Source organism: Berghia stephanieae, chromosome 1, assembly GCF_034508935.2.
Source record: "Berghia stephanieae isolate SIO BIC M18660-M18661 chromosome 1, UCSD_Bste_1.3, whole genome shotgun sequence".
NCBI classification, from domain to species: Eukaryota; Metazoa; Mollusca; class Gastropoda; order Nudibranchia; family Aeolidiidae; genus Berghia; species Berghia stephanieae.
Genome location: NC_088360.1, coordinates 71380530 through 71407670, shown reverse-complemented (window position 1 = coordinate 71407670; position 27141 = coordinate 71380530). Strand labels below are relative to the sequence as shown.

The window sequence follows — 27141 nt, the reverse complement described above, 5'->3', positions numbered from 1 at the left end:
CATAAAATATCTGGTCACTCAATTGCCTGTGGCCCTCAGCTCTATAGAGCTCAGCGTCCCAAACAACTACGGCCCCTCCTTTATCAGCCGCTTTGATCACTATATCACGACGTGATCTAAGTGATCGTACGGCAGCCCATTCAAGACGGGTGAGGTTAGACCTCTTGATAGGTGTGGGTCGTAGTGCCTCTATCTGTCTAAGACAAGTCTGGATAAACAGGTCGAGTGTAGGGGACTTGCCAGGACTAGGAGTCCAGTTTCTTTTACGTCGTGAGAAAGCGGCAAACGGATCCTCAGGGTCACGGTCATAGTCATGGTCACGTTCATCATCTTTGAAGTGATACTTCAAGCGTAAAATACGCATGAAGCGACGTACATCCGACTCAATGCGGGACTGGTCGGACGTTCTTCGCAGTGGGATGAACTTGAGACCTTTCCTTAAGACCGATTCCTCTGCACTCTCTCTCTCTTTCTTTCTTTCTTTCTTTGTCCCCCCCCTCCCTCTTTCTCCCTCCCCCCCTCTCTCTCTCTCTCTGATTCCCCCTCTCTACCGGTCCGCCTCAAACCAACCCCCCCCCCCCCCCCGTCCCCCCCCCCCCTTTTTTTTTTTTTTTTTTTTTTTTTTTTAATAATTTTTTTTTTTTTTTTTTTTAATTTTTATTTTAAATTTTTTTCTTTTATTAATTTCTCTCTCTCTCTCTCTCTCTCTCTCTCTCTCTCTCTCTCTCTCTCTCTCTCTCTCTCTCTCTCTCTCTCTCTCCCTTCTCTCCCCTCTTTTCTGACCATCTACCTATCTATCTGCCTATCCATCTATCTATTTATTGGTGTGTTCCACTTTACTATCGCATCGTTCCTTCGCGAAGATTCGACCTTCGCTCATCCAACAACCCCCCCCCCCCCCCCCCCCGCCCTTTCACCTCGCCCCCTCCAACCCCCCCCCCCCCTACTGTTCCACTACAGCCTCTCTACTACTACTACTACTTACTACTACTACACTATCTACTACTACTATACTACTACTACTACTACTACTACTACTACTATACATACTACTACTACTACTACTACTACTACTACTACTACTACTACTACTACTACTACTACTACTACTCTACTACCATATGTCTTTTATCTTCCATTATAGTCTGGAAAGTTCTGTTCCCTGACGCTGACCTCTGCTTATCAATTAGATCACCCCCTGGGGCACACTATCCTCTACCCACGCCACGCTAACATTTCATTCATACTGCCAGGCGGAGTTGTCGTACCAATAAGGTCGCAGGTTCAAACCCCACCACCGCCGCGAAAAAATTTTTTATTCTCTATTGTCTTCTGGCACTTTTCTACTCACTTCATGTCTTATTCATACTGCAACCACCATTGAGTACAGACGACACAAGTTATTTTCCATTATATTTTATTTGTTTTCCACGTTTATTTGTGTATTGTTGTGCTGACGAAGGGTTTGTACCCGAAACGTCCATTGTCTGTTTTGTTCCCATACGAAGCCTTTCCATTTTCACTCTTTCGTTAGTATAATTATAATGTAGTGCATGTTCTACACGGTGTCGCTATGTCATAAAATCCTGGAGTTATTGTCATTGTCATTGTCGTCAGGATATATCAGTTCTCTGAAAATCGGTCTTTGGACCAAAGCAAATTCAATCACAACAATCGCTTAACCCCTTAACTGCCGTCCTCTGGAAAAACCCGTATTTAAGAATTGGGCCAGAAAACTCGTTCTTCAAATATCGATCGATTCAAATGACTCTCATCTTGACAAAAACTCTCAAACCTGGGACTTCGCGAAATCCAAAGTCCTTGGTTTGAGAATTTTGCCAAGATGAGGGTTATTTGAATCGATCGATATTTGAAGGACGAGTTTTCTGGCCCAATTTTTAAATACGAGTTTTATCCAGAGTACGGTAGTTAACATGTAGAGGCCGTGTATTATCAAATCGTATTTAAGAGAAACTTAAATAAATGGTTTCTGTATTGTATAACATTTTTCCAAAAAAATAATAATAATAATAATAATAAGGAACGAATCTGCTTCCTTTGCCCAAATATGATCAGATAATTTTTTTAAAGTAGTCCTTTTTTTTTTTTTTTTTTTTTTTTTTTTTTTTTTTTTTTTTTTTTTTTTTTTTTGTTCACAAATAACACCGTTCAATTTAAAAGAAAGTCTTGGGATACGTTTTTGTTTGTTGTTCTTTTTTTTTTTAAATGAAACTTTACATGGTCTTGACAAGGGGTGAATTTGGACTTGAGATTGCATATCTCGAGGTTGCCTTTTTCATACCATTATTTTGCTCATGTCATATGCTTATCTCACACCGCACGGAGTGTGTTTGATACTTATATACGTTAGCCCAAGTGACAACGCTGTTACTGCTCTTTTGTTGAAAATGGTTACGGTGCAGTTGTTACTTGTAAATAATGAGAGGCATTATGATGTGAAAAAAATATAATCTCTTAACACGCGGCCCAATTATACAGTCGATCCAAAGCCATACGGACATTGGAACGGGAGTTTACCCCGGTTTCCGATGTATTAAACCGACAGCAACAATACTTTCTTTCTACCCTTTAGACATACGCTAGTCTATCGCTAAGAGCTTTCCACCACATCTCACACAGATATCCCGTCACTGCTGTGAGACAGCAAGGGCGAGGAGTGTTAGAAAGGAAAAAACTTTCGACAGCACTCGGGATAGACACCGATCTCTTTACAGCCTCGCCTGGCGCATAGTTGAGTCTTTAGAAACGGCTCTTTAGTCACATTCTCTCATCGTACTTAGGTGTAAAATGAGTACCTGACCGTTAACAGCGGTGTCTCTGTCCTGAAAAAAAATTTGTTAACAGGCGTCGTGTCTCGTCTTGCATGTTAAATGTTGCTGTTGGCTTGAGACCCCTTGTAAAGCGCTTTGAGCACGTTGAGTGGATATTGCGCTATATGAAAGCTCAAGTTTTTACTTGTGATTGTGAGGGTGAGGAAAGTGCTCTATCATTCAGTCAATGAAACCCCACTGTGTCCTTACACCCAGTTGTAAATCGCGTACAAAAATTACATTTTATCCAATGTGGTCTCTGAGATATCTACTCGTTTATACGAGAATTTAAGAGGAAATACAAATAGCACGCAACGCGAGAAAGAACATGAAAAACATAAGACCAAAGACGAGGGTTTTCATAAGGGTTTTCACACACACACACCAGACAATGATCCGTCCATTTCGACTCAGTGGTGACTTTTTGACAAAGGGGGAATTTCGGGGATATTGTTTGGAGTCACTGTGCAATGGCGCAGAAAGTCTTGGAGGTTTCGCCTTTCATGTGATTGATTTACGGATATGGTATAGCCAAAGTGACCATCGGGATTAATTCATTGAAATCGTCCACAGTCCATTGGTGATTTGGTCATTCTTTTGTCCTGCTCTGATTGAAAAATAGGAATGGAATAAGAGCTGTTATTATCATTGTCATGTGAAGTTCGAATGAACTAACCCCCCCCCCCCCACCCCACCCCTCTCTCTCTCTCTCTCTCTCTCTCTCTCTCTCTCTCTCTCTCTCTCTCTCTCTCTCTCTCTTCTTCTTCTTCTTCTTCTTCTTCTTCTTCTTCTTCTACGGACTCAGGAGACTTACCCATCCATTGCACTCTCATGTCTTCTTGCGAGTTGCATATGCCCGCTGTTTTTTTTTTAAATTTATTTGTTTGGTTGGTTGATTTGTTGGGGGTTATTTTATTTTTATTTTTTTTTTAGGGGGGGGGGGATTTTTGTTACCGATCAAACGCTAAATTTGGTTTACTTTTTTAATTACATTTTGCTTTTTGCTTTTTCTTCTCTCTAAATTGATTTTCATCAACTCATTTATTATTTCTAACAACAACAACAACAACAACAACAACAACAATAATAATAATTAATAATAATAATAATAATAATAATAATAATAATAATAATAATAATAATAATAATAATAATAATAACAATAATAACAATGAGGTCAAAAGATCCATGGCCATATATCGTTTTTTTGTTGTTGTTGTTTGAAAGAGAGATAGAGAGAGGAGGGGGTGGGCGGCTTATAAAACTCTCAAGTGGCATGAACATTATATAATGCAGACCTGACACTTATACAATGTCGGATTTTTAAAGTTGAATTTTACTTTTACATTTGTGAAAATGTGTGGCTGTGTAATTTAGCGGTATGACACTCGCCTTCGCATCAGAGGTTTCAGGGTTTGAGTCCCTCTCCAAGTCTAAGCGGGGCATAGTTGAGTCCTTGGAGAGGCTCTTTACTCACATCCTCTTATCGGGTATAAAATGAGTACCTGGCCGATTAAAATATTCTTTGTGTCAAAAAAAAAATTAATATCACCTAAAAGGCATCATGTCTCATCCTTCATGTTAAGTGTTGCTTTTTTTTTTTTTTTTAATTCTTTCATTTAACTCAGAGATTGGTCTGCGTGCAAATCAAACTGCGCCAAACCAATTTCAAGCATTGTGCTATCCCCATTGAGCGCACCATGCACTTAGCTGATTAGTAAAAAGGGTGCTCTTGTTGATATAAACACATTAAAGACATATATTATGAACCGAAACTAGTCACTAGCCTTAACACTCTCAACAATAGAACAAACAATTTAGTAGGGCAAACATAAAGTCAAAGAAAAATCAAAAGTTAATGTCAAATCTGACTGATACCAAGGGACCAAAGGTTGTCTGGCCTGGTAAAAAAGTGAATGTCGTATTTTGTTTGTTTTAAAGAGTTTTACGGCGCTTGCAACACATAAGGTCATATCAGCGCCAGTAAAAAGGAAGAAAACGGGATAGTAATAAGTTCTAGAATTACAATTAAAGCACCCAAGAAAAGGGAAGACAAAGGGGAAATGGTTCAAATAGGAAACAGGTGTACATTCCAAGAACACACTACTTAGTTTGAGATTACCTAAAAGTCTCATCCAGAAACAAGCACAGATCCCCACTAAGAGGAACACACTCAAAGGTTTTCAAATCATATGTTGAAAATGAAAAGAGTAACAATACATAACAGAGAGATGATTTACAAGGAAAAAAATATCATCTCCCAAAACAATAACTATACATTCGACCGTTTCCCTCTCAGCCAAGGACTCCGACCAAGGTCAGGACAAAACCAAGCAATCTCACTCCAAGACAAAGACAGAAAGCAATTGGAAAACCGACAAGAGGGGATAGAAGACACAGCAAGTACCTCCCTGCTCACTATGGGAGGTAGGAACCCCACCCAGAACAGAGAGATAACTTACAAGACAAAATATATCATCTCCCAAAACTCTACTATACATTTGACTGTTTCCCTCCAGTTAGGGTATCCGGCCAGGGCCAGGACAAAACCAAGTAACCTCATCCCAAGATAAAGACAGAAAGCATGTTGAAAAACAGATATTGGGGTATAGAAGACCCAGTAAGTGTCTCCCTACCCAATATGGGCGGTCAGGAACCCCATCCAGAATGTCTTACTTTGAATGCCTTTTAGTATTGATGATGCTAGTAGTAACCAGCAGTCTATCGGACTGCTACAAGACGGGTTGGTTTAAATGCTGAAAATTGAATTTGGAGGTATTACAATATCTGACCGTGGACAACTGTGCTAAATAAATTAGAAGAAGACATTTGTAAATGAATTAAATTATGAACTTTATTAATCATTTTTTTTTTTAAATCCAATGCATTAGTCTCAGATCCTATGCGTCATGGTCACACACAATCTGACAAATCAGTCCAATACATACAGATAGAACCATGGTCTATTCACACACTCAAAGTACTTATCAAACATATCACAGATGAACAAAAATTTACGATACTAACATTAAAAACACCAAAAAAATAAAACGATATTATTTTGTAATTTTTTAATGTAAAATTTTTAAAAGCCCATAAAAGTAATTAATCTCGTAGGTTCGAAATCTTGATAACATTAACGAAAACAATGGAATAGAACACATGCATATAAATAAAAAAAATACTCCATTTCACTCATTCGATTCACGATTCACACATGCATAGAAAGCATTAAAAAAGTGAAAGGAAAAATTTACTCAAACTCAAATAATAAATACAGTAAATATTTTACAAGCTCGAAGATATCTGGTAAAAAATAAAAATTAAAGAAGAAAAAAAAACAGAAACAATAAAATATCAAAAAAATCCACTTTAAAATATACCAAACAAACCTTACAAATTCATTAAAAAGGCAAAATAACTAATATCTGATAGGTTTATAACTATTTACAGTTTGATCAACTTATACATAGATACATCCATACAAATACAAGACAAAATATCACATTTCCCAACTCTTCACTGTAATGAGATCAATTTTCTAGAATTAAACTCCCAGGTCTCTCCCATTTCCTTTATTGTCAGAAGTTTATCGTCGGTCCTATCAGTCTTATTATAAATTATAAAAAGGGATTATGGGATATTACAATGGTCTGAAGTGATTTGGGTGTTAATCATTAGTTCAGAGACTTTAGAACAATTGGTGGAAAAAGTCCATAGGAAAAGAAGGTGGTAGAGGGTCAAAGAGGATAACGTTTTTATTTTACAAATATTCTGCACAAAGTATAATGGGGCAGTGCGACTCAGCAGTGCAGTCTTTATTTCGTACACAAAAAGGTACCAAGTTCAAATACCCGCTGTGCTGTGTGGCCTTGAGCAAGCCACTTCGCCCTAGCTCAGTTTGCGATGCTGCACTGCGGCTGATGCCTGGGTTATTCCTGTCTTCTGTTGGAATAGACCCTAAAGACAAATTTCCCTTATGGAATGAATAAAGGGAATTTTATAATAAAACTGTAAAATAATATTTTGAATCAGAAAAAGAAAGTCTCACACTATCTCCTCGTTAAAATAACATTGATATGAAGAGTAAGAAATTGAGCACCAAATAATGAAGACAATAAAATATGGTAACTCTCTATATTAATAAAAAATAAATAAATAAAGTGATCGAAGTCATTTTTTTCATCAAGGACTTAATTTTAGTCTAATTTTCATCACACAGAATATTATGCCCATGATTCATATTTGCTGATTAAATTGGAACAAGATCAGTTTTTACATCTTCACATTTATGTCAGGATCGTTTTTGAATGGTTAAAAAACATAATTTTCTAACCAAAAACTTATAAATGAGTGTTAAAATAGGGATCTATTCTGTGGTGATTTATCAATATCTGACCTGAATGTTTTTTTTTAATGCACAGATTTTTAATTATTTTTTATAAAAATTATTTTATGAGAAAAGAATAAAAAAATTTTATCATCTTGTACTGAAAAACATTCATAAGATTTACATGTTTGCTTCATTCCAACTCTTTTACAGCGAGACTGACTAGTTCAAATCATGTTTACCCTAATCTACCTTGATTTGGCTGTAGACCTTCAATGAAGTCTGTGTCACGATGCTATTATAGCTGTCTTGGTGTGTTTAAGGTTAAAGATATATACAATAAAAGAATTATCAAAAATCAAAAGCGGGTCAAAGCAGACAGGACGACTAGGGAGAAATTTCATCTTAATATATTTTCCAATCAGGTCAACTAATTTCATGTCTGATTGAGACTAGATTCATTGTTTTAGTTTATAAAAGGGCGTTTGGAAACAAAAAAAAAAACATCAAACAAGCAGAAAAAAACTCTTTAGAAATAAAGAAGAAAAAAATTGGCTGACCGGATCAGACTGATTGTTATTCCAAGTGAAATTTCTCTCTAGGTTGAATCTTTATTTAACCATTTTTTTTTCTTGATCCCCCGTCCAGCCATGTTGCTTGATCAAATGTAGAATTTTTAATGATAGAGATCTAAAGCAATTGTCACACTCAGTTTCACGATAATGACAGTGCTGAACTTAAAGCTTTACATGGTCCATAGTTCTAAACAAGTTACTACCAGAAATCAACTCTATCATATTTTGGAAGATACTGAATGTCAAATGGTTTTGTTATGGGTTCAGATAAGGGATTGGTATATAAAATATCAGTAAATATTAAAAAACATTCGATATATTTTTAAAATAATAATTTCAATCGTTAAGTAATTTTTTTCACATACATTAAAAAATTACGTTGTTTCCCAATTGCTTATATTTGCATTTCCATCCAGGTAAAAATCAATTGATAACCAAGAGCAACCTCTGTTTTGCCCGTGAATTGTATAGAAAGCAATCCATTAAAAAAAAATTTGAAAAATTTAATCACTCAGTAAAATTCATTACTTAAGTAAAATTTTAGTTGTTTCTCAATAATTAAAATTAGTATTTCTACCCTTATAAATGAAATAAATACTCAATACACCAAGAGCAACATCTGTATTGCCCAACTGCTTCATTCAGGCCTGTAAATGGTTGGTGAAAAAATTGTAGGAACTTTTTGAACACGCGAAAATAGACACAACTAGACAAAAATATGGATTAATTAATAAACACAACACAGATATTACACGTCAATTGACTAGTCAAATCATGTCACTTTCCCCAACTTATTTATAATGAAGTCCTTATTTTATGGTACCAAAAAAAAAAAAAAATCACAATTATTTGAGAGAGTACCCACATTTGTGGGCCCAGTCTGAGAGAGAACAATTCCTACCCTTTTGAAGGATGCTTGACACAGGAAGCTGCGTATCTTCGCTCCTGTTTGTTTGTGTTAAATTTTTACGCTGATTCTTTCATTTATTTGGATTAATTCTTATAAAAGAAGAAGAAGAAGAAGAAGAAGAAGAAGAAGAAGAAGAAGAAGAAGAAGAAAAAGAAAAAGAAGAAGAAGAAGAAGAAGAAGAAGAAGAAGAAGAAGAAGAAGAAGAAGAAGAAGAAGAAGAAGAAGAAGAAGAAGAAGAAGAAGAAGAAGAAGAAGAAGAAGAAGAAGAAGAAGAAGAAGAAGAAGAGGTGGTGTGGTCGTGTGAGTGCTTTCAAAGAAGAATATATATTTCGAAGAAAAATAATTCTTTCGCATTATCTTTTTTCCCGTCTCACATCCAGACGGAAAGAATAAATCCAAGGGAAAAAGAAAAGAGACACGGAGAAATGCATGTGAGTCGGTAGCAAAATAGAGAGAAACTTTCCGGTCCGGTTCGACACAACCAGGTGTATGTTCGATGACTCGCGCGAACTTCGCGACCCTCTCTCGCTGGCTGTGCACAGTAGCCAGGCAGTGAATACATCCACGTCTAGCGGAGCATGTAGGTGGCATGATAAGATTATAGCTAACTGATAGACGGTCTAGTTTTGTTTTGTCTTTGATGCGACAAATAAAAAGTTTGTTTTTTTTGTTTTTTTTAAGTCGGCATTTGAAACGGAATAAAATCTGATTTTTTCGAGGAACGAAATAAAACTCTTTTATTTTCTTTTTTATTGGTTCTGTTCTTTGATGTTACGAAATTTATTTTTACTATTAATTTTTTTTTTTTAATATTACCACTTATAGAGCAAAATTGTACAGACGGAAATCCGACAATAGTCGGAAGATTTACAAGCCTTTTCATTGCCAAAGTCAGTGTATCAAATATCATTCCATTCACATAGCATTCAATGCTCATCTGCCAAGAGAATTAAAACGACTGGTTTTGTTTTGTTTTTTTGTTTTTAAGGGTTTTACGGCGCTTGCAACACATTCAGGTTATATCAGCGCCAGTAAAAAGGAAGAAAATGGGATAGTAAAAAGTTCTAGAATTACAATTAAAGCACCCAAGAAAAAGTAAGACAAAGGGGAACTGAGAACAAATAGGGATCAGATGTAGATTCCAAGAGCATACCACCAATGTACTTAGCTTGAAATCACCTACAAGTCTCATCCAGGCACAAGCACAAAATCCAACAAAGAGGAATACACTCAAATGCTTACATTATACATTCAAAATAAAAATAATAATACATAACAGAGAGATGATTTACAAGGAAAAAAATATCATCTCCCAAAACAATAACTATGCATTTGACTGTTTCCCTCCCAGCTAGGACTCCGGCCAGAGCCAGGACAAAACCAAGTAATCCCATTCCAAGACAAAGACAGAAAGCATGTTGGAAAACAGATATAAGGGGATAGAAGACGCAGTATGTACCTCCCTGCCCGCTATGAGAGGTCAGGATCAACGACTGGACCTTTTAAACAATTTCACAATGAGGAAGAAAACAAGAAAAGAGAAATGAGTAATCTAATATCCATTCTTAAGAGACTGCTTCAATGTTGAAAATTACGACCCAAACTCCGATGTGGCATCAGTGATGGGAGCAAATTCATAAGAACCACGACCATCCATCTTAAGGTAGTACTGGAAAAAAAAAAAAACAACAGAACAGTAAGTAAGACCATGCAATTGGATGATGCAAAATCATATAAAAGTATGGGAACACGCCTAACATGCAAGGCGTGTCATTCTGTGCTCTTGTATTCTAAAATCTTGTCACTTCTCTGAATTTATACCTGGACATTTTGTCTTTGTCATGTTTGTTAGAATAGAATGTGTCTAATTACAATATCTTTTTTCTTCACATTTCAAGAAAGGACTGCCATATAAGTTTGTATTTTACCATGGAAACCATGAGTTTTATAAGTTTTAAAACAGACATTTATTGGCAATCACTATAGTTTTTCCCATACTTAATTGGGAAAATGTTATAGCGAGAAAATTGCTTAAAAAGACGAAATTTAAGTATTAAACATTTACTATAGAGAGCTGCACAGCTGAAGGGAAAATTTTCCTTCTTACAAAGAGAGATTTGTCAAACAGGAGTGGAATTTTAGTGTTTGTTTTGGCATTTGACAGGTTCCCTTACACAGAGAATCAAAAAGAGTTTACATTGAGGATCAGTGGTTTTCCATCTTAGACAATACTCCGTCTTATAGAGGGTTTCGTTTATGTACTATTTAAAAATTTAGCCAATTTGACAAGTTATTTAATTATAACTTAAGATTATAGACTAACTAAATGTAATTAGTGGCTTATACATAGACAATTGGTAAAAAAAAAAATTTTAATGGGCAGTTTCTAATTTCAGATGTTTCAACATTAACACCAAATCAAAGTTGCTATAAAGGAGTGAAGTTTTAATAAATATTGAAATAATCATTCAGATACCAAGCTCTGCACACAATACCCCTTTTTATAATACAAAGAAAACAGCTTTATAGGGAACTAATTCCCAAAGAAATTTTAATAAAAATGAAACAAATTAATCAAATTCATATTATATTGAGAATTCCAATCTGAAAGTATTTGAACATTATAAAGAAGTTGGGTTAAAAATAATATCATTTATTGCCAACAATAAAAATAACACTGAAAAGTACTAAGATGTATTACCTCATGGTGAGTCCACAAAGATTTGCGATGAGAAACTGTGAAGAGTGTGATGCCAACCTGTAAGAAAACAAACACATCGATCGAATAACATTCTCAACTCTTTATCTTAAGACCGTTGCTTTTTTTCTCTTCAAAGATGTCTGTTAATTAATTGTGAACGGGGACATTTTACTTATTATTAACTAATTTTCTGTTTATCGCAGAATATTTTCAAATTTTTGTATTGTAGTGAACATTATTCAAGTGTGTGTGTGTGTAAATGTGTCTCATTGTCTTTGGCAAAATATAGTTGATGTTAAGATCCAAAGATTTTGTTGAGAATATATTTTGACAATTTAATGTGTTATTCTGTTGTTGTTTTTCTTCGATGTTTTAAATGGGATGCACTATTTATTTAGTCCACCATCACCACCTACACCGCCATCATCATCACTGTCATTACCACAATTATTATTATTATTACTTTTATTATTACTAGTGCAGAACCTGTAATATTTGCAGAGAAATAAAGGCTTTTAGGAACATTATGGTCATCCATTATAGTTAACATACTACTGCATTGTATTTTTAGATTTGCTGGCAATTCTGTGCTTGATGAAAAAAAATTAACATTGCCTTTACAGAACAATGTTGATCCCCAACCTATTTAAAAAGATTATCATTACTGATAGTATCAAGAGAGATCATCATTTTTTGTTGAGGATGAGATTATTATTACTTGATAGTATCAAGAGAGATTTAAAATTACGTCATCAATTATTGTCGTGGATATGCTTGAATTGTATAGAATAAATCAAAAGTAAAAAAGGACTGAGTATTACGACTTAGCAGATTTTATTTAATTTGAGTCAATGGATGATAGAACTAGCATGAAATAAAAAGAAGGTTTTCAAGTTACTTGTATATCAGTTTGTAAAAAATAGTTTTATAATTTTTAGATTTGCCACTAATTCTGTGCTCAATGATATACATTTAACATTGGCTTTTCAGAACAATGTTGATCCCCAACCCTTTTTAAAAAATAATATTATTACGCAAATTGTTTTGCTATTGTTTCTATAGTTCTTCACAATAATCAAATGTCTTTGTCTTTTTGACACAGCTTCAACAATCTGTTCCACCCATTTGAACTCATGGATTGAATTTATAAAAAAAATGTAGCAATGACTATCCCGCACAAATCTTTGGGCCTCTTTTTCGCTCACGAAGTGCCCGAATTCGCGTCAAAATATGGGACGAAGCCGTTTCGTATATGCTATTTTTAAAAATTAATTACGACGCAGTTTATCGATAAATATGACTGAAAGTTGTCACACAGTTAGAAAAAAGGTCATTTTAGATTATGTCAAGCGACAAAACTCGTGCAATTACCAGAAGACCGTTAAAAATAGATTTCTACTCTTTGGAGTAAAATATTTCTAAAACTACCGGGCGTGGAGGTTTTGTCGCTGACAAGGTAATACATGAACATTTCTTCTTTTTGGTTGTAAAATTTCATATGAATATGACGAGTACTTTTCCCGTATTTTACAAAACACCATCCTAATTTGCTCTTCAAGTTTCAATCATTTAATCCACTTACTACGCAAGATACAACCAAAGGTCGAAAAAAAATGCCGAAAAAGCGTCCCATATTTTCGCGTTTTTTTCCTCTTTGCAGGTCATCCAAATAAATGACACCTTTGAAACTGCATAACTTGTTTATTTATGAATGGATTTTCAAAATTCAAAAACATTTTTACTCAGTGGAGATAGGGCTTTGATTTTAGACAAAAATTTTCCTCAAAAAGAGAAAAAAACATTTTTCATAGTCATTGCTAAAAAATGCAACTCAGTATTTCTACCCCACCCCCCACCCCCACGACATGCAAACTCAGCATACCCTCATAAATGGCAACATCTACTGATAATTAGATAGAAAATCTCACCTCTCTGCAGTACTGATACATGAATCCTTCAACATCCACACTGACAGCACTTGTACATTCATCAAGGATGGCAAACTGTGGTTTGTGGTAGAACAGACGAGCCATCTGGTTCCATCAAAAGGAAAAGGAAATATTTCAGTTAAGTTGGAAATTTCATGACTAAATTTAAACCTAAATCTATAGAAAAAAAACAAACACAGAGCCACTTAAGACAACACTATATGAAGCACAAAATTTGAAAAAAAATTTCTTTGCTTTACATCTTACTATTTGAAACATACATTTATTTTTGGGTTAAATTTGGACTAGAGTCTGAATAGTGTCCATTAGATATTCTGACTCAAACTCCTGTGTTCTGCGCAATACAGTGCAGGCAGAGGGTGGAACTGACAGAAGCAGAAGAAGAGTTCAGGAGAATTTGTTTTGCCCATATCAGACTGACTCAGCTTTTACCAGACTGTAGAGGGCTTGTTGCCTGGCTAACACTATCAGAAATTTTTTTCATGATTTTATTTGGACATTTTGTTTTCCTTTAGACCACAGTTACTTTGACTGACTTTTGTTCCTTTTGAAGGATTTTAACTCTTTTCTTTTTAATTTATAACTGGACTTCCAATTGATCATTGATACAGACTTTCTTGTCAAATAAAGAGGTTTAGACTATGTATTGAGAGTCACTATACCATTACTGTTATTTTCATTTGCAACAATTTTATGTAATTGTCAATGATTGACAAATTGAAATTTTAAAACAACATACTTCCACTGGAGACTATTCAGACTCGAGTCCAAATAGTTGCAGTCTTTTTGGTGAGTACATTGACTGAAAGCGAAGACAATTTATAACACATCCAGTTGTGATTTTAATGTGATAAATCTTTACATTTAATTGGTCAAAATATAGAATTTGATAGAATAAAGAAAGTTTTTAACATAAAACAAAACTCACAGCAATTCGTTGTTTTTCCCCTCCACTTAAGACATCCATCCAGTCCTAGACAGAATAAGAATTAAAAGAGATTTCAATGAAAATATTTTTCTCAAACAATAATTTTAAATAGAAAAAAAACCTTTGAGCTTTTAAAAAGCGCAGTATCCACTAAATGCTATAAAAACTCTTCATTTGACACCTGTAAGATACTATTACAATATTATTACACAATTTGAGACAATGCATGCGAGGTATTCATTTTACACCTAACTGCCGTGGGAGAATGTAAGTAAGAGTCATTTCCAAGAACTCAGCCTTGTGCTGCCCACAATGGGTCTCAAACCAGATATCTACTAATCACAAGCGGAGTGTCATGCCTGAAGATTACAAAGCTGCACATTTAATCTTATTTGTTAAAATCACTTTCTGTTCAATCCTTTCCAGTTTCCAGCTTTGGGTAGCAGGGTAAGAATTTAGACCAAGTATGTTTTGGTCCAACATCTCAAGAGCATGAGTAAAATTCCAGTTTTAAAAAAAAGGAAGAAAATAAAACTGTAAACAAATACTAAGGGTTTAATAAATATTACCTACTTGATTGTTATTCCTAATGTCATTGATAATAAAAAGCACAATTTGATCTCAATCTTATATCTGGCCTTGAAAAATAAAGAAACAAAAGCAAATACAAACAAGTATCATTCCATCCAAAATATGGAACACAACTTTCAATAACTTTGCTTGTAAGTTTGGTTCACGATGATCAAGAGTATCTCTCTCTTCTATTCTTTTTTTTTTTCTTTTGTAAATAATTGGCTATTTTCATAACACTAACCTGTACAGAATTCCATCCCCCTTCTCTTTCTAATATATGTTCCAGCTGAACCTGATGAGCAATACGAAATTGAAATAATTAATATATAAAAATATACAATGGTTACAGCATAATGGAGAGAAAGATAAAGTGAGTAAATGTGACTCATATATAAGGGAACAAACACAAAACAAACAACATTTCAGCCTTTGGCCTTCTTCATATAACATATTTCGTGTTTACTTGAAGAAGGCCAAAGGCGGAAACATTTGTTTTGTGTTGTTCCTTTATATATGAGTCACATTTACTCACTTTATCTTTCTCTCCATCTTATTGGCTCATTTATGAACCTCTAGTTTTTGGTTTTACAGCATAATAGAATGTCCAAATCAAAGCAGTATTCCAATGTACATTTCAAGCTTATAAGTAAGCATGCAAAGTCCATCTCAATTAAGAATAAAAGAGGGAGTAAATCAGCAGCAGCAAAAAATGAAAAGTTTTATTTAAAATGGGAGAATTTTTTTTTAAAAGCTTGGCATTATTAGGTGATTTTCATTCATGCATGATTTATTGGTAAATTGTGACATTTTAAAGTTTACATGAAGTCTGTGAATAAAATGAAAGGGTTTTATGACCTTTAATAAGCTTCAAAATGCTTTAATTATCCTAAGCATCCCAGATAGAAAAAAAATCTCCATTTTATACAACACAAACCGTCTAATAAAGAACTTTTTAGCACTAACACTCCTACAACATACATCAATACCTTCAGCTAGTGACTCATTCACACTATGTCACGGCCATTTTAATAAATAACCACTAGCTAACAGAAAATTCCCTTTTATGATTATCATAATATATAATTCAACATGCCTTAAAGGAAAAACAGGGAAAGAAGAGGGAGAAGAGAGTGTCACAATTTAATGTTTGGGGAAAATGGTGCAAATGAGAAGAAAACAGTATGTGACACCTACCTTTGCTAAAATTTCTTGTAAATGTTCATCCATGACACCTTTCTTCAGCTGTTGTACATGATTATCGGGGTAGATCACTTGGTCTCTCAATGTACCCACAGCCATGTATGGACGCTGGAACCAATATTAACAATACCCCTTGGTCAGGAAGGTATATTTTGACATTTTAACCCTCTGATATCTTTGAATAGACTATTTTCTCTTTATTTTGACACTTATTTCATTGATGACTGATGCACTATGATTTCTGGCTGAGCTATAAAATAAGGATGAATTCTGAAGGTTCCTGCAAATCTCATATCCAAAATTTACAGAAATTTACACTGAAAGATTTTACAAACATCACCACCGCTACAAGCATTTTCACTATTTTGGTCATTTTTAAGATATATTGGCTATTTTCTTAGTTCATCTTCTGGACGCAACCGCCGCACACCATCACATATATGTGAGAGAAAAACATACCTTTAATACAGTAGTGAAAATGAAAAGGATTTATTCTTGATTGATAAATGTTACAAGATATGGTCAAATGACAATATATTTAATTTCAAATAAAAACAATGGGCTGAAAAAAATCTTTAATATTTCTTTACATACTTGTAGTAAAAATTAAGGTTTAATGAAAGATGTACCGAACATGCTAAGTAAAGGTAACTGATCTGCGATGTACAGCTGAAATCTACAAACCTGAGGCACATAGAACAGTTTTCCCTTGGCTGGTTTAGTCAAGCAACCTCCAAACAGAGGCCATAACTGTGAAAGAAACAAAAAAAATTATAGACTGTATAACTCAAAAGATGGCAAATGACCAGCTTGATTACACGATGTGACATGGCTCAGCTATCCATGCCTCACATGAGATAATTAAATGACACACTTTCACAATATCATAGGGGGAAAACAGTCAAAAAATCAAATAGTTGAGATAAACAGTTATATAGAAACATAACTAAAAAGTGCAATACATTTCACAACAATTTTAGCAGCATGATATCTAATCCTCTATATTCATTAGTCCTCTTCAATTATACTGCATTAAAACTTTCTACAGTGATAAAAAGAAAGAATATTCTAGATCCCTCCTTCAAACCTAAGTTTGAGACTCTGTATGGAAATAATGTGTTAAAGTTTCACACTGCCTTTTAAAAATGACTATTAAGTTTCAAAAAGGGCATTGACCATTTCTTTCAAAACACAATTTTTCTTTGTTTTATTTTACTGGTTGTAACAACAGAATCAATCATTTTCGCATTGCCAAATGAAGCAATGAGGCATTGCTCTTATTGCCTCAATGGTGATAATATTAAGATATGCAATGATGTAAATTGGTGATCCAGGTAATTTAAATAGTACAGCACTTGTTTCACAAGCAACGTGACAGAGATTAAGTTAAGGTTGCTTTTATTTTTCTTCTGACCCATCTATACACCCAGCAGTGATTGAGTGACTGGCTACAAAACTCAGCAAGCAATTGTTGTTATCCATTTAACCCTATAGAAATTGAGGCTACATCGGCCATATAAAGGACAACTTAGTAAAATCACGCTTGGACTAAAACAGGTTAAACAATGAACATAAACATATGAAAACGACGTGGTACTCACCTCACCAAGTACACGGAAAAGAGAGCTTTTCCCACAGCCATTGGGACCACACACCAAGACATTCATGCCTGATCTCACCTGAATGCAGAATAATCAAAGCTTTTCTTAGACAACATTCATATGTATGTAAAAAGATCAATATTCATGACACAAGTTTTAAAACTAGAATACATCTTTTTTTTTAAAGTGGGCTTTTATGCCAGGCAATGTTCACCTCATGTGCTTGAAGTTTTTTTTCCAAGTGGTCCCCAGCCAAAAGCAGCACTGAATATGTAGGATCAGATGCCTTGTAAAGCCCTATCATAATTTCTTTTCCACACAGACAACGCTGTTAATGGCTATATACTCATTGTACACCCAAGACTCTTTAAGAAAATGTTAGTAAAGAGCCTTTTCCAAGTCCCCACCAGCTGCCAACAGAGAGATTTGAACCTTCTATCTGTATGTTACAGGTTGAGTGTTATACCACAAACCCCTTTCTACCTTAAATAAATGGGTTTTTTTCTTAAATCAACCAGTGCTATGATGACAAATGCATAGTGGTCAATTTTACAGAGAGAAAACACAGAACCCTTGCAAACAAAATCAGTTTATTCCCATGTTCATTAATAATGTATACTATTATATTGAAATTAATTTGTTACCTCCCAGTATTTTCTGTCTGTTACATGATTTCTGATTGACAACGAGATTAATTCATATTGCCATTAATATTGAACATAATGAAAACACATGGCTGAAGTGCAGATTGTATAAAAATAACTAAAATAGACTATTAAAACAAAGAAACAAAACATAAATATAAAGAAGCTAATATTTCTTCTTCTAATTTTCGTAGCAGCTATGATTTTACCATGACAGTTGGCTTTATGGTTTTAATTGCAAAATTAAAATTAATAAAAATGTATTATGATAGAGAACAACAAACCTCAAAAGATAATTCTTCGACTAGAACATCTCCATTTGGTGTAACTAGAGGCACTTTGTCAAATCTATGAAAAAAAAAGAAAAGAAGAAGAAGAAATTATATCAAAATTATCAAATAAGTTTTTCCAAACATCAATTTTATCAATACTAGGATCTCTATCAACAGCATGCAGTCTGAATCTGTTTTTTGTCACTATGCATAGCATTGAAACTGTGACATATATATTTTTTTAAAGAAAAGTGCAAAAAAAAAATTGTTTAACAATGTTTCTTTTCAATTTATGAGAGGTAGAATATCGCTTTTCCTTGTCTCTTCTTCACTCATGGTCATCTTGAATGTGAATTTATTGCATTTAATCACTTTGTGCGAGGATTTTGACAATCTGAGCTAAGGGAAGGAATCCTTGAATTAACATATAGGCACTTTTATTTTGATTGACATTAGTCATCAGACCGGCCTTGTAATTTTTAGGGGATGAAAACTGTAGTCACTATAATTAACTTTAAAAATCAACAATTTATCCTCACAAGGATTAACTCTTTCAGCGCTGAGGCTATATTCACATTTCCGTCACAAAATGGCTGACACCTGATTGCGGCGGCATGAGAATGACAAGCTAAGATAAAGCGATATTCGAATTTGGCACAAAATCTCAATTAAAATACCCCCCTAGGGCCAATTGAATGTTCTGATGAAAGAAATGATACCATTGGTTCAATTTATAGTACTTTTGTAGATTATTGTTTTTGCTTTTCAAGACCAGCCACACTGTTCAGCCACTGGCCAGTAGAACAGATTCTGCTCTGGCCGCACAGCGCGCCCAATGGCGCTGAAAGAGTTAAACAACACTTCAAAATCCTTAAAATTATGAACTCTAGCATCAACTTTCATTTCAATAAGTTTTTATAACTTAGGAGACGCTCATGTAGTTCTGAAATTGGGGTCAAAGTTTTGTAATTCTATGAATTTTTCATAATAAAAGGCAGGTCTGTGTCATGCGGTGTAAGAGGAAATAACAAAAACAGGAAGACATGGAAGCTCAGTTAAACCTCACTGGCACTGAACCCTTCAATCATCAGCAGAAAAAAATGGAAATAATTACATAATTATAACTGGTTAACAAACAGAGTTAAGGCATGATTTACCTGATGATATGGTCTTGGATGACAATACTACCACTGCCAGGCTTGAGAGCAAGATTGGGTAAGTTGTTACTTGACCCTGAATTAAAAAAACAAAACAATGAACACAGTCGATAAGAGAAACGTGTTCACTTTTATAATGTTTGAAATTCTTTTCAATTATATAAATACCAATATAAGAATGATAGGGTAGTAAAATAATTACAGAACAAGGATTTGACCCACTGAGATTGCCCAAGAAAAAGTATCTATTTAAGAAATTAGGGAGCAGGCACTGGTGTAAGATAAAGATCTGAAAAAATGTATAGATGGTATGTGCTTGGCTAAGAAGCTCACAACATTGTCATCCGGAAGTATAATGGACGAACATACAAAACTATGTGTAACCTTGAATGTTTATAGTCTGGTTAATACAGCTTAGTGAGAATTACTCATAAACTTTATACTATATACATGAAACAGTGGCAGACAAAGCAAGAAAAGAAAAATAGAAGAAAAACACCATCCCAAAAAATTCTTCCAAGAGAAATGATTTTTTAGATAAATCAAATAGGTAACAGAAGTATAATAGATTGACAATCAACATATAGTTTGAGGACAGATAGCCATAAGCTCTTTATTAAAAAGAAAGTTACCAACTGAAAAGTAAACAGGAACTCTTTCTTAACAATAACACAAAAGATAACAATGGGCGCTAATCGTAATAGTAATATCAGATACCCAAACATTGTATCAATATCGGTATCGATGATACTTTATTACATCCCTTCACCCTTAGTAAGGCATAATGACATTAAAATAATAAGAGAAATAAGGAACCGTTAATTATGGCAAATTATAGATTAATAATTATTTACAAATCCAACCTCTTCGGTGGAATAATTATTCTCTGTGACCTTCGAGGCACAATTTGACCTTGATTGAATGAGCTTCCCAATTGCTCTGAGTTCCTAGTTTGGCTGTTAGTGTTAGCATTAGTTGGCGCGCAAGTAGGTCCAACATTAAGAGGATCACCAGTGCCTTCAGTGGTTAAACCAACTGATTGTGCAGGTGGCTTGCCTGATGTGAAGCGCTGATCTCTCGGTGGACTGTCAGTACACTGAAACTCATTGTGTGGGTTTATGTCAGATGGTACAACCCTAATTTGATCTTGGTGTCTTCTCTCAATGACACCATTATCTGTTTGGACTCGAAATGAAACAGGACCTGTTGCTTTGATAATTGTACCAGGTACCCATTTCTCTTTACCAGAGTAATTTCTAACAAATACTGTATCATCAACATCTATCTCCCTATCGCGAGAAGTTTCATCATGATAATACTTTTGGGCATTTTGTTTTTGCATAACTGACTGCTGAACTGATGGGTGCAGGAGGTCCAGGTGTGTCTTTAGCTTTCTACCCATTAGTAACTCAGATGGTGTCACTCCTGTGGTGACATGAGGTGTGGTTCGATATTTAGTTAGGAATCTGCTAACTTTCTCTCTTACAGTGGTAGCACCTTTTGCACTCATTTTGACCATTGCTGTTTTGAATGTACCCACCGCACGTTCAGCTAATCCATTACTAGCCGGGTGATATGGAGAGCAAGTTATATGTTTGATACCATTAGCATTACAAAACATTTGGAATTCATAACTAGTGAAGGTAGGACCATTGTCCGAGACCAAGGTATTCGGCAAACCATGTGTTGAAAAGATTTCTCGTAGCTCTGCAATAGTGTCACGAGCTGTGATAGTGCTCATAAGCTTTACTTCGAGCCACTTAGAGTGGGCATCCACTAAGATTAGAAACATTTTGTTAAGAAAAGGACCTGCAAAGTCAATGTGTAATCTAGACCAGGGTTCATTTGGCCAATCCCAATTATACAAGGGTGCTTTGGCTGGATTACGAGCATTCTTTTGACAGTCATAACACTCTTTGACAAAGGTTTCAATGTTCGAATCCAGATGTGGCCACCAGAACCATGAGCGAGCCAACGCTTTCATTTTAGACGCACCAAGATGAGTGTCGTGTAACATGATTAACACCTGATTTCGCAAAGCAAGGGGAATGATTACTCTTGTACCCCACAAAATACAATTATGCTCTAGACTCAATTCATTTTCCCTCAATTTGTAAGGCTTTAACTGTTCATTAGTTACAGTTTCTGGCCATCCATCCCTACAATATTGATAGACAGTATTCAAAATAGTATCATTCACAATAGCATTGGCAATATCATGATAACTAATAGGGGAATTGTCAATCACGTTGAACAACATATCAATGTCTTCAGGTACAAAAAGTTCAGTCTTGTCAGCAAGTGGTAGTCGAGAAAGGCCATCGGCACAATTCTTTGGACCAGGTATATACTCCAGCTTATAATCATAGGCGGCAAGTGTGATCGCCCATCTTTGAAGGCGAGCTGATGCATGTTCAGGCAAAGGTTTGGCTTCTCCTAGTAATCCCAAAAGTGGCTTATGATCCGTACGAATAACTACACGATTACCAAAAATAAACTTATGGAACTTCTTGACACCAAATAACACGATAGTGCCTCCCTATCCAATTGCGAATATTTAGCTTCAGCCTGATTGAGTGAACGACTAGCATAAGCAATTGGCCTTTCATTATTTTCACTATCTAAATGAGCTAATATTGCTCCAACCCCGTGGGAGGAAGCATCACACGTGAGAATAAGTTTTTTTGTAGGATCAAAATGACATAGGATTTGATCAGATGATAACATTAATTTCACTTTTTGAAAAGAATCTTCCTGTTAACTGCTCCAATGCCACTTGGCATTTTTACGAAGAAGCATGTAGAGGGGAGCGAGGGTATGAGACAAATTTTTCATGAATTTTGAATAGTAATTCACGAATCCTAGAAATGCCTGCAGTTGCTGAACGTTGTTAGGACGGGGTGCTTCGTATATTGCTCGTACCTTTTCAGGCTGCGGACGTAAACCATGCGATGATAGGCGATATCCTAAGAAGTTGATTTCTGGCTTCAGAAATTGACATTTTTCTCGTCGAATACGTAATCCTTTCTCGTTGATGAGTCGTAGAACTTTATCCAAGGTAGCGAGATGCTCTTGGTCATTTTGACCAGTAATGTAGACATTGTCGAAGTAGACACACACGCCTGGTATGTCTTGAAACAGGGTTTCCATGACAGATTGGAAGATTCCTGGACTGGCAGAAATACCGAAACAGAGTCGTTCATATTGGAAGAGTCCTTTGTGGGTATTGATTGTAGTGAGTTGTCGAGAACTTGGATCTAGATTGAGTTGCGTATAGGCATGTGTAAAATCTAGCTCAGTGAATTTGTCACCATGTGATAATTTTATAGCGAGGTCTTCGATTCTTGGTATTGGGTGATGGTTTTCGTGAATGGCTTTATTTATTGTGACCTTGTAGTCACCACAGATTCTGACAGTATTGTCTTTCTTTAAGACTGGAACAATGGGCGTTGCCCATTCCGACGTTGAAACCTTTTTTATAATGTTCTCGTGTTGTAAGCGTTCGAGCTCGTTTTCTATCTTTTGCCGCATGGCAAATGGTGGTTGTCTACATTTGATGAATTTTGGAGTTGCATTGTCTTTTAAATAGATTTTGACTTCACGATCATTCAATAATCCAGTGCCTTGAAAAACGTTGTTGTTTCGATCTAACACCTCGTCAAGAGTTTGTTGGTTCTCAATTGAGAATAAAGATGACCAATTGAGCTTAAAATGATGAAGCCAGTCCCTTCCCATTAAGGGAGGACCGTTACCCTCAACTATAAGGAGTGGCAGGTTCGCAGTTTGCTTATCATACTGCACATTAACAATTGTTTCTCCAACAATTTTGACATCTTGGCCTGTGTAGGTGGTTAGTGATTTCGATGACTTATCAAGTTTAGAGTTAACTAGATTTTCAAAGTTATTCTTGGTCATTACACTACATGACGCACCAGTATCAATGTGGAACACAATGTTTTTATTGTTAATGAGGAGGGGAACCGAAATAGGGGGCCTTTTGTTTGGGGAATTCACAATAAAAAGTTCAAAATTATGCTCTGGGGGGCTTTCTTCATGCTGGGTGGTCAAATTATCTTCATTCAACAGGTGATTTTGATGGCGGTATTTTGTTGTAGGCGCTGGTTTTTTTGTCGATTGTGTTTGCGATCTGCACATTTTTGCAATGTGACCCACTTTTTGACATTTATGGCAGGTTGATGATTTGAATTTACACTGGAATTGGGTATGAGGGCCGCCGCACCGATGACACGATTTAGAAGTCGCTGATGAAGCATGTGATTTGCTCATGGTACTGAACGATCTTGAAGGTTGCTGATAAGAATTTCTGGACGTGGAAAAAATGGACAGTTTCGCCCTTCTGAAGTTGATGTGCACTATCTCTTGTTTGATGAATAGAGAGGGCAATGTCCATGGCTTTGTCGATAGTGAGATCATGCTCAACAAGAAGTTTTCGTTGAATCTGAGCATCGTTAATACCGGTCACAAACTTTTCGCAAAGACGTTCATTTAGAGTTTCTCGAAACTGGCAGTGCTCCGCAATGCTCCGCAGGGCAGCACAATACTGTTGGATTGATTCGTTCGGTTGACGATTTCTTCCTTCAAACTTAGCTCGCTGCAGGAATTTAGGTGGAGGTGGGGAGTGGAAGTTCTTTAGCAGCATGCAAAGTTCTTCAAATGATTTATCTGCAGGCGAGTTTGGTTGGCACAGATCTTTCAATATTCTAAATTGTTTGGGGCCTACTACTGTTAGTAGCACAGCAGCTTGCTTTTTATCTGATTCTATGTCATTTGCCATGAAATAGAACTTGAGACGTTCCAAGTAGTCCACAATGGATGTCCCTTCCACAAATTCTGAGATGGTCCCAATGGTAGCCATTATTTTGGTTTAATTTACGTAATCAATAAAAATATTTGAATAATTACTTATCTGGCTCTTTTAAATACTTTAATGATACTTTATTACAAGAAGTAGATTCCAAGCAAGCCATCAATGTACTTAGCTTGAGACCACCTAGTCTCATCCGACATAAACAAAGGATCGCACTAAGAGGAATTCACTCAAATGTTTACAAATCATGATATTCAAAGCAAAATATGCAACAGTGCACAACAGAGAGATGTTTTAGACGACAAAAAATATCATCTCCCAAAACTATAATTATACATTTGACTGTTTCCTTCCCAGCCAAGGACTCTGGCCAGGGCCTGGACAAAACTAAGCAATCTCATTCCAAGACAATGATGTGATACCAAATTATTTTTTCTATACCTGATGGATGAATACAATAAGGCTGACATGTTAACATCACAGAAAAGGCATGATCTGTGTGATAGTAAAAGAGAATGATTACCTTTGCCTGTATCTGTGACCATTGTTCTCTCATAACGTCCAGCATTGAGATCATCTAACACTTTCATTAGTTCTGTCATGCGTGTGGTAAAGCTGAGAAGCAAATGAAATTCGAATTAAAAGGATAACATATATTAAGACAAGCACTGAAAATTAATCTTGAGGTAAATATTATTTTATCTTTTAAAATTGAAAGTTGGATGACATTGAAAGCACAAGGCATTAAGTCAATAAGTCCTTGCCAATATGTTATCTCCCCTATTTGCTTTCATCATTCATCCTTTATATCAATTCCTATGAATCAATATATTTCTTAATACACACATGTTAAGAAATGTATCCAATGACGACCATTAACAACATATTCTATACTTAAATAAAGTGGACATTGTTCAAAGACCAAAGTAAATTTGAGATCTACCACATCAGAAGGAGACAAATGGAGATATTTCACCATAGAGATGAGAAAAACAACCAAAACTGTTTTATCTTTATCTTAATTACCCTGCAAACAAAAATATTGTCCTTCAGACCCCTACGGCTCATGGAGATAGAATTTATCACAATTTTTATAGCATTAACATACAATCACTTGCTACTCTTTGGATTAAGTGCAATCTTACAACTTACAGACCCAGCTACCCAATTACTGCTGGGTAGACAGGGGGAAATTAATTATAATCTCAACTCAATCGATGCCAGTCCCTGTGTTTGACAATAGAATGTTCAATGCTCTACCACTGAGCTATTGTAACTCCCTTTGACAGCAGAAGGAAATCATAAATTGGTAAAGGTGGTGTGGTTGTGGTGGTAGCTGAGCTAGGTCTGTTTAGATCTAGTGTGAGTAGGTGTTTCTAAAGGAACTGGTGACTACATCATACTGTTGACCAAGGATATTGACCCACTTGCATGGCAATCTTTGCCTGTTTCAGGACGGACTAACTTAGCTTTAAATAAAATAGAAATAAACTTAAGCTAAAGCTTAAAATCAAATCTAGACCATCACCTTAAGTTGGTATTATGCTGAGCTGAACTAGATGCTAAAAGTTGAATTTATAATCAAGAATAAGAAACAGAATTTACGGTCTGTTTTACTGAAAGGATTGAACATAGCTTTTTAAACAGAAAAAGAACATTAAAAAAAAAAAAAACAAATGTAATATTTCTGAAAACTGTATCTTTTAATTAACTTTTAGTCAATTTCTCCACCCCAGACCAGACCTCAGTCTGGTCACAAGTGAGTGAATTCAAAATAAATTACCACAGATTCAGTTAATTATAAAGAAAAACATACCCTGACAATCTTGTCATCTCTCTGCCAGCCAAAATAATCCTTCCTATGGCTTCTGCCATCTTCACCAACATACGACCACTTGTGAAATAGTCCTTGGAAGGGAAGATTTAAAGAACGATATTACCATATTATGCCAATTCCTAGTGCAGACCCTACTAGTACCACAATCAATGGTAATATTTATCAATTGGGTTTCGACAGATCAAGTTGACAGTACCTTAACTGTGATGAGTAATGATTTACAACCAAATAGTAAATTCTTCGCAGTTACCATATTCTGCTCATTTGTCAATAAAATAAATTAATCGTAGCAACCGGCACTTTCAACGATGGCCAAAATGCAGCAGAGACCTTGATGTTTTAATGCACCAAGAAGTTAGATTTTGTTTAAATATTCTTTTTTTAAATATCTGGAGCCTTTCTGACATCTTTTCAAGGAAATTATTTGGGTTTATGAGCAAACTAATATCAAAATAAGCTGGAATGTCAGCAAACGATGCACATATTGTGTCATTGGATGCCATTTTGAATGTGAGCGCATCTCACTTGACAACAAAGGCAGGCATGCCTACCTGCAATTTTCAAATTTCAGGGACATTTTGTGGATAAAACCTCAAATTTCAGGAACAATATGTTGCACAATAGTAATGTCATAAAAGACAGTCAAACATATGATATCATGAGAATAAAATGGTTACAATGGTGCCAATGTAATTATAAGTAGTAGTTACTTTGCAACAAAAGGGGTATCCTCACTCACTGGTTTTAAAAAATTATATAACTTAGATGTCTCCTCAAGAAAACAACAAAAACATTTAAAATATTT

At 35.3% G+C, this 27141-nt stretch overlaps 2 protein-coding genes across 6 annotated transcripts in view; both read right to left on the bottom strand.

The window, feature by feature from the left end:
- LOC144981136 (carboxypeptidase B-like) overlaps positions 1 to 13166 on the bottom strand; it is a 438762-nt gene extending 425596 nt beyond the window's left edge. For both annotated transcript variants that reach the window (XM_078929286.1, XM_078929314.1), the window contains exon 1: positions 13090 to 13166. The gene's annotated coding sequence lies outside the window, so the exon portion shown is untranslated. The remainder of the gene's footprint in view (positions 1 to 13089) is intronic.
- Positions 5660 to 27141, bottom strand: part of LOC144981106 (ATP-binding cassette sub-family D member 3-like) — a 54111-nt gene continuing 32629 nt past the window's right edge. For 3 of the 4 annotated variants that reach the window (XM_078929256.1, XM_078929248.1, XM_078929265.1), the window contains exons 16-27: positions 26316 to 26407; positions 25023 to 25114; positions 19672 to 19747; positions 18527 to 18590; positions 17599 to 17676; positions 16682 to 16747; positions 15992 to 16105; positions 15039 to 15089; positions 14225 to 14269; positions 13276 to 13380; positions 11348 to 11404; positions 9356 to 10315 (exon numbers count right to left, since the gene is read on the bottom strand). In XM_078929256.1, the coding sequence (XP_078785382.1) occupies positions 10238 to 10315; positions 11348 to 11404; positions 13276 to 13380; positions 14225 to 14269; positions 15039 to 15089; positions 15992 to 16105; positions 16682 to 16747; positions 17599 to 17676; positions 18527 to 18590; positions 19672 to 19747; positions 25023 to 25114; positions 26316 to 26407 (918 nt within the window). In that variant the 3' untranslated portion in view covers positions 9356 to 10237. Of the gene's footprint in view, positions 10316 to 11347; positions 11405 to 13275; positions 13381 to 14224; positions 14270 to 15038; positions 15090 to 15991; positions 16106 to 16681; positions 16748 to 17598; positions 17677 to 18526; positions 18591 to 19671; positions 19748 to 25022; positions 25115 to 26315; positions 26408 to 27141 lie in introns of all 4 variants that reach the window. The other variant, XM_078929238.1, reaches the window with a different exon arrangement.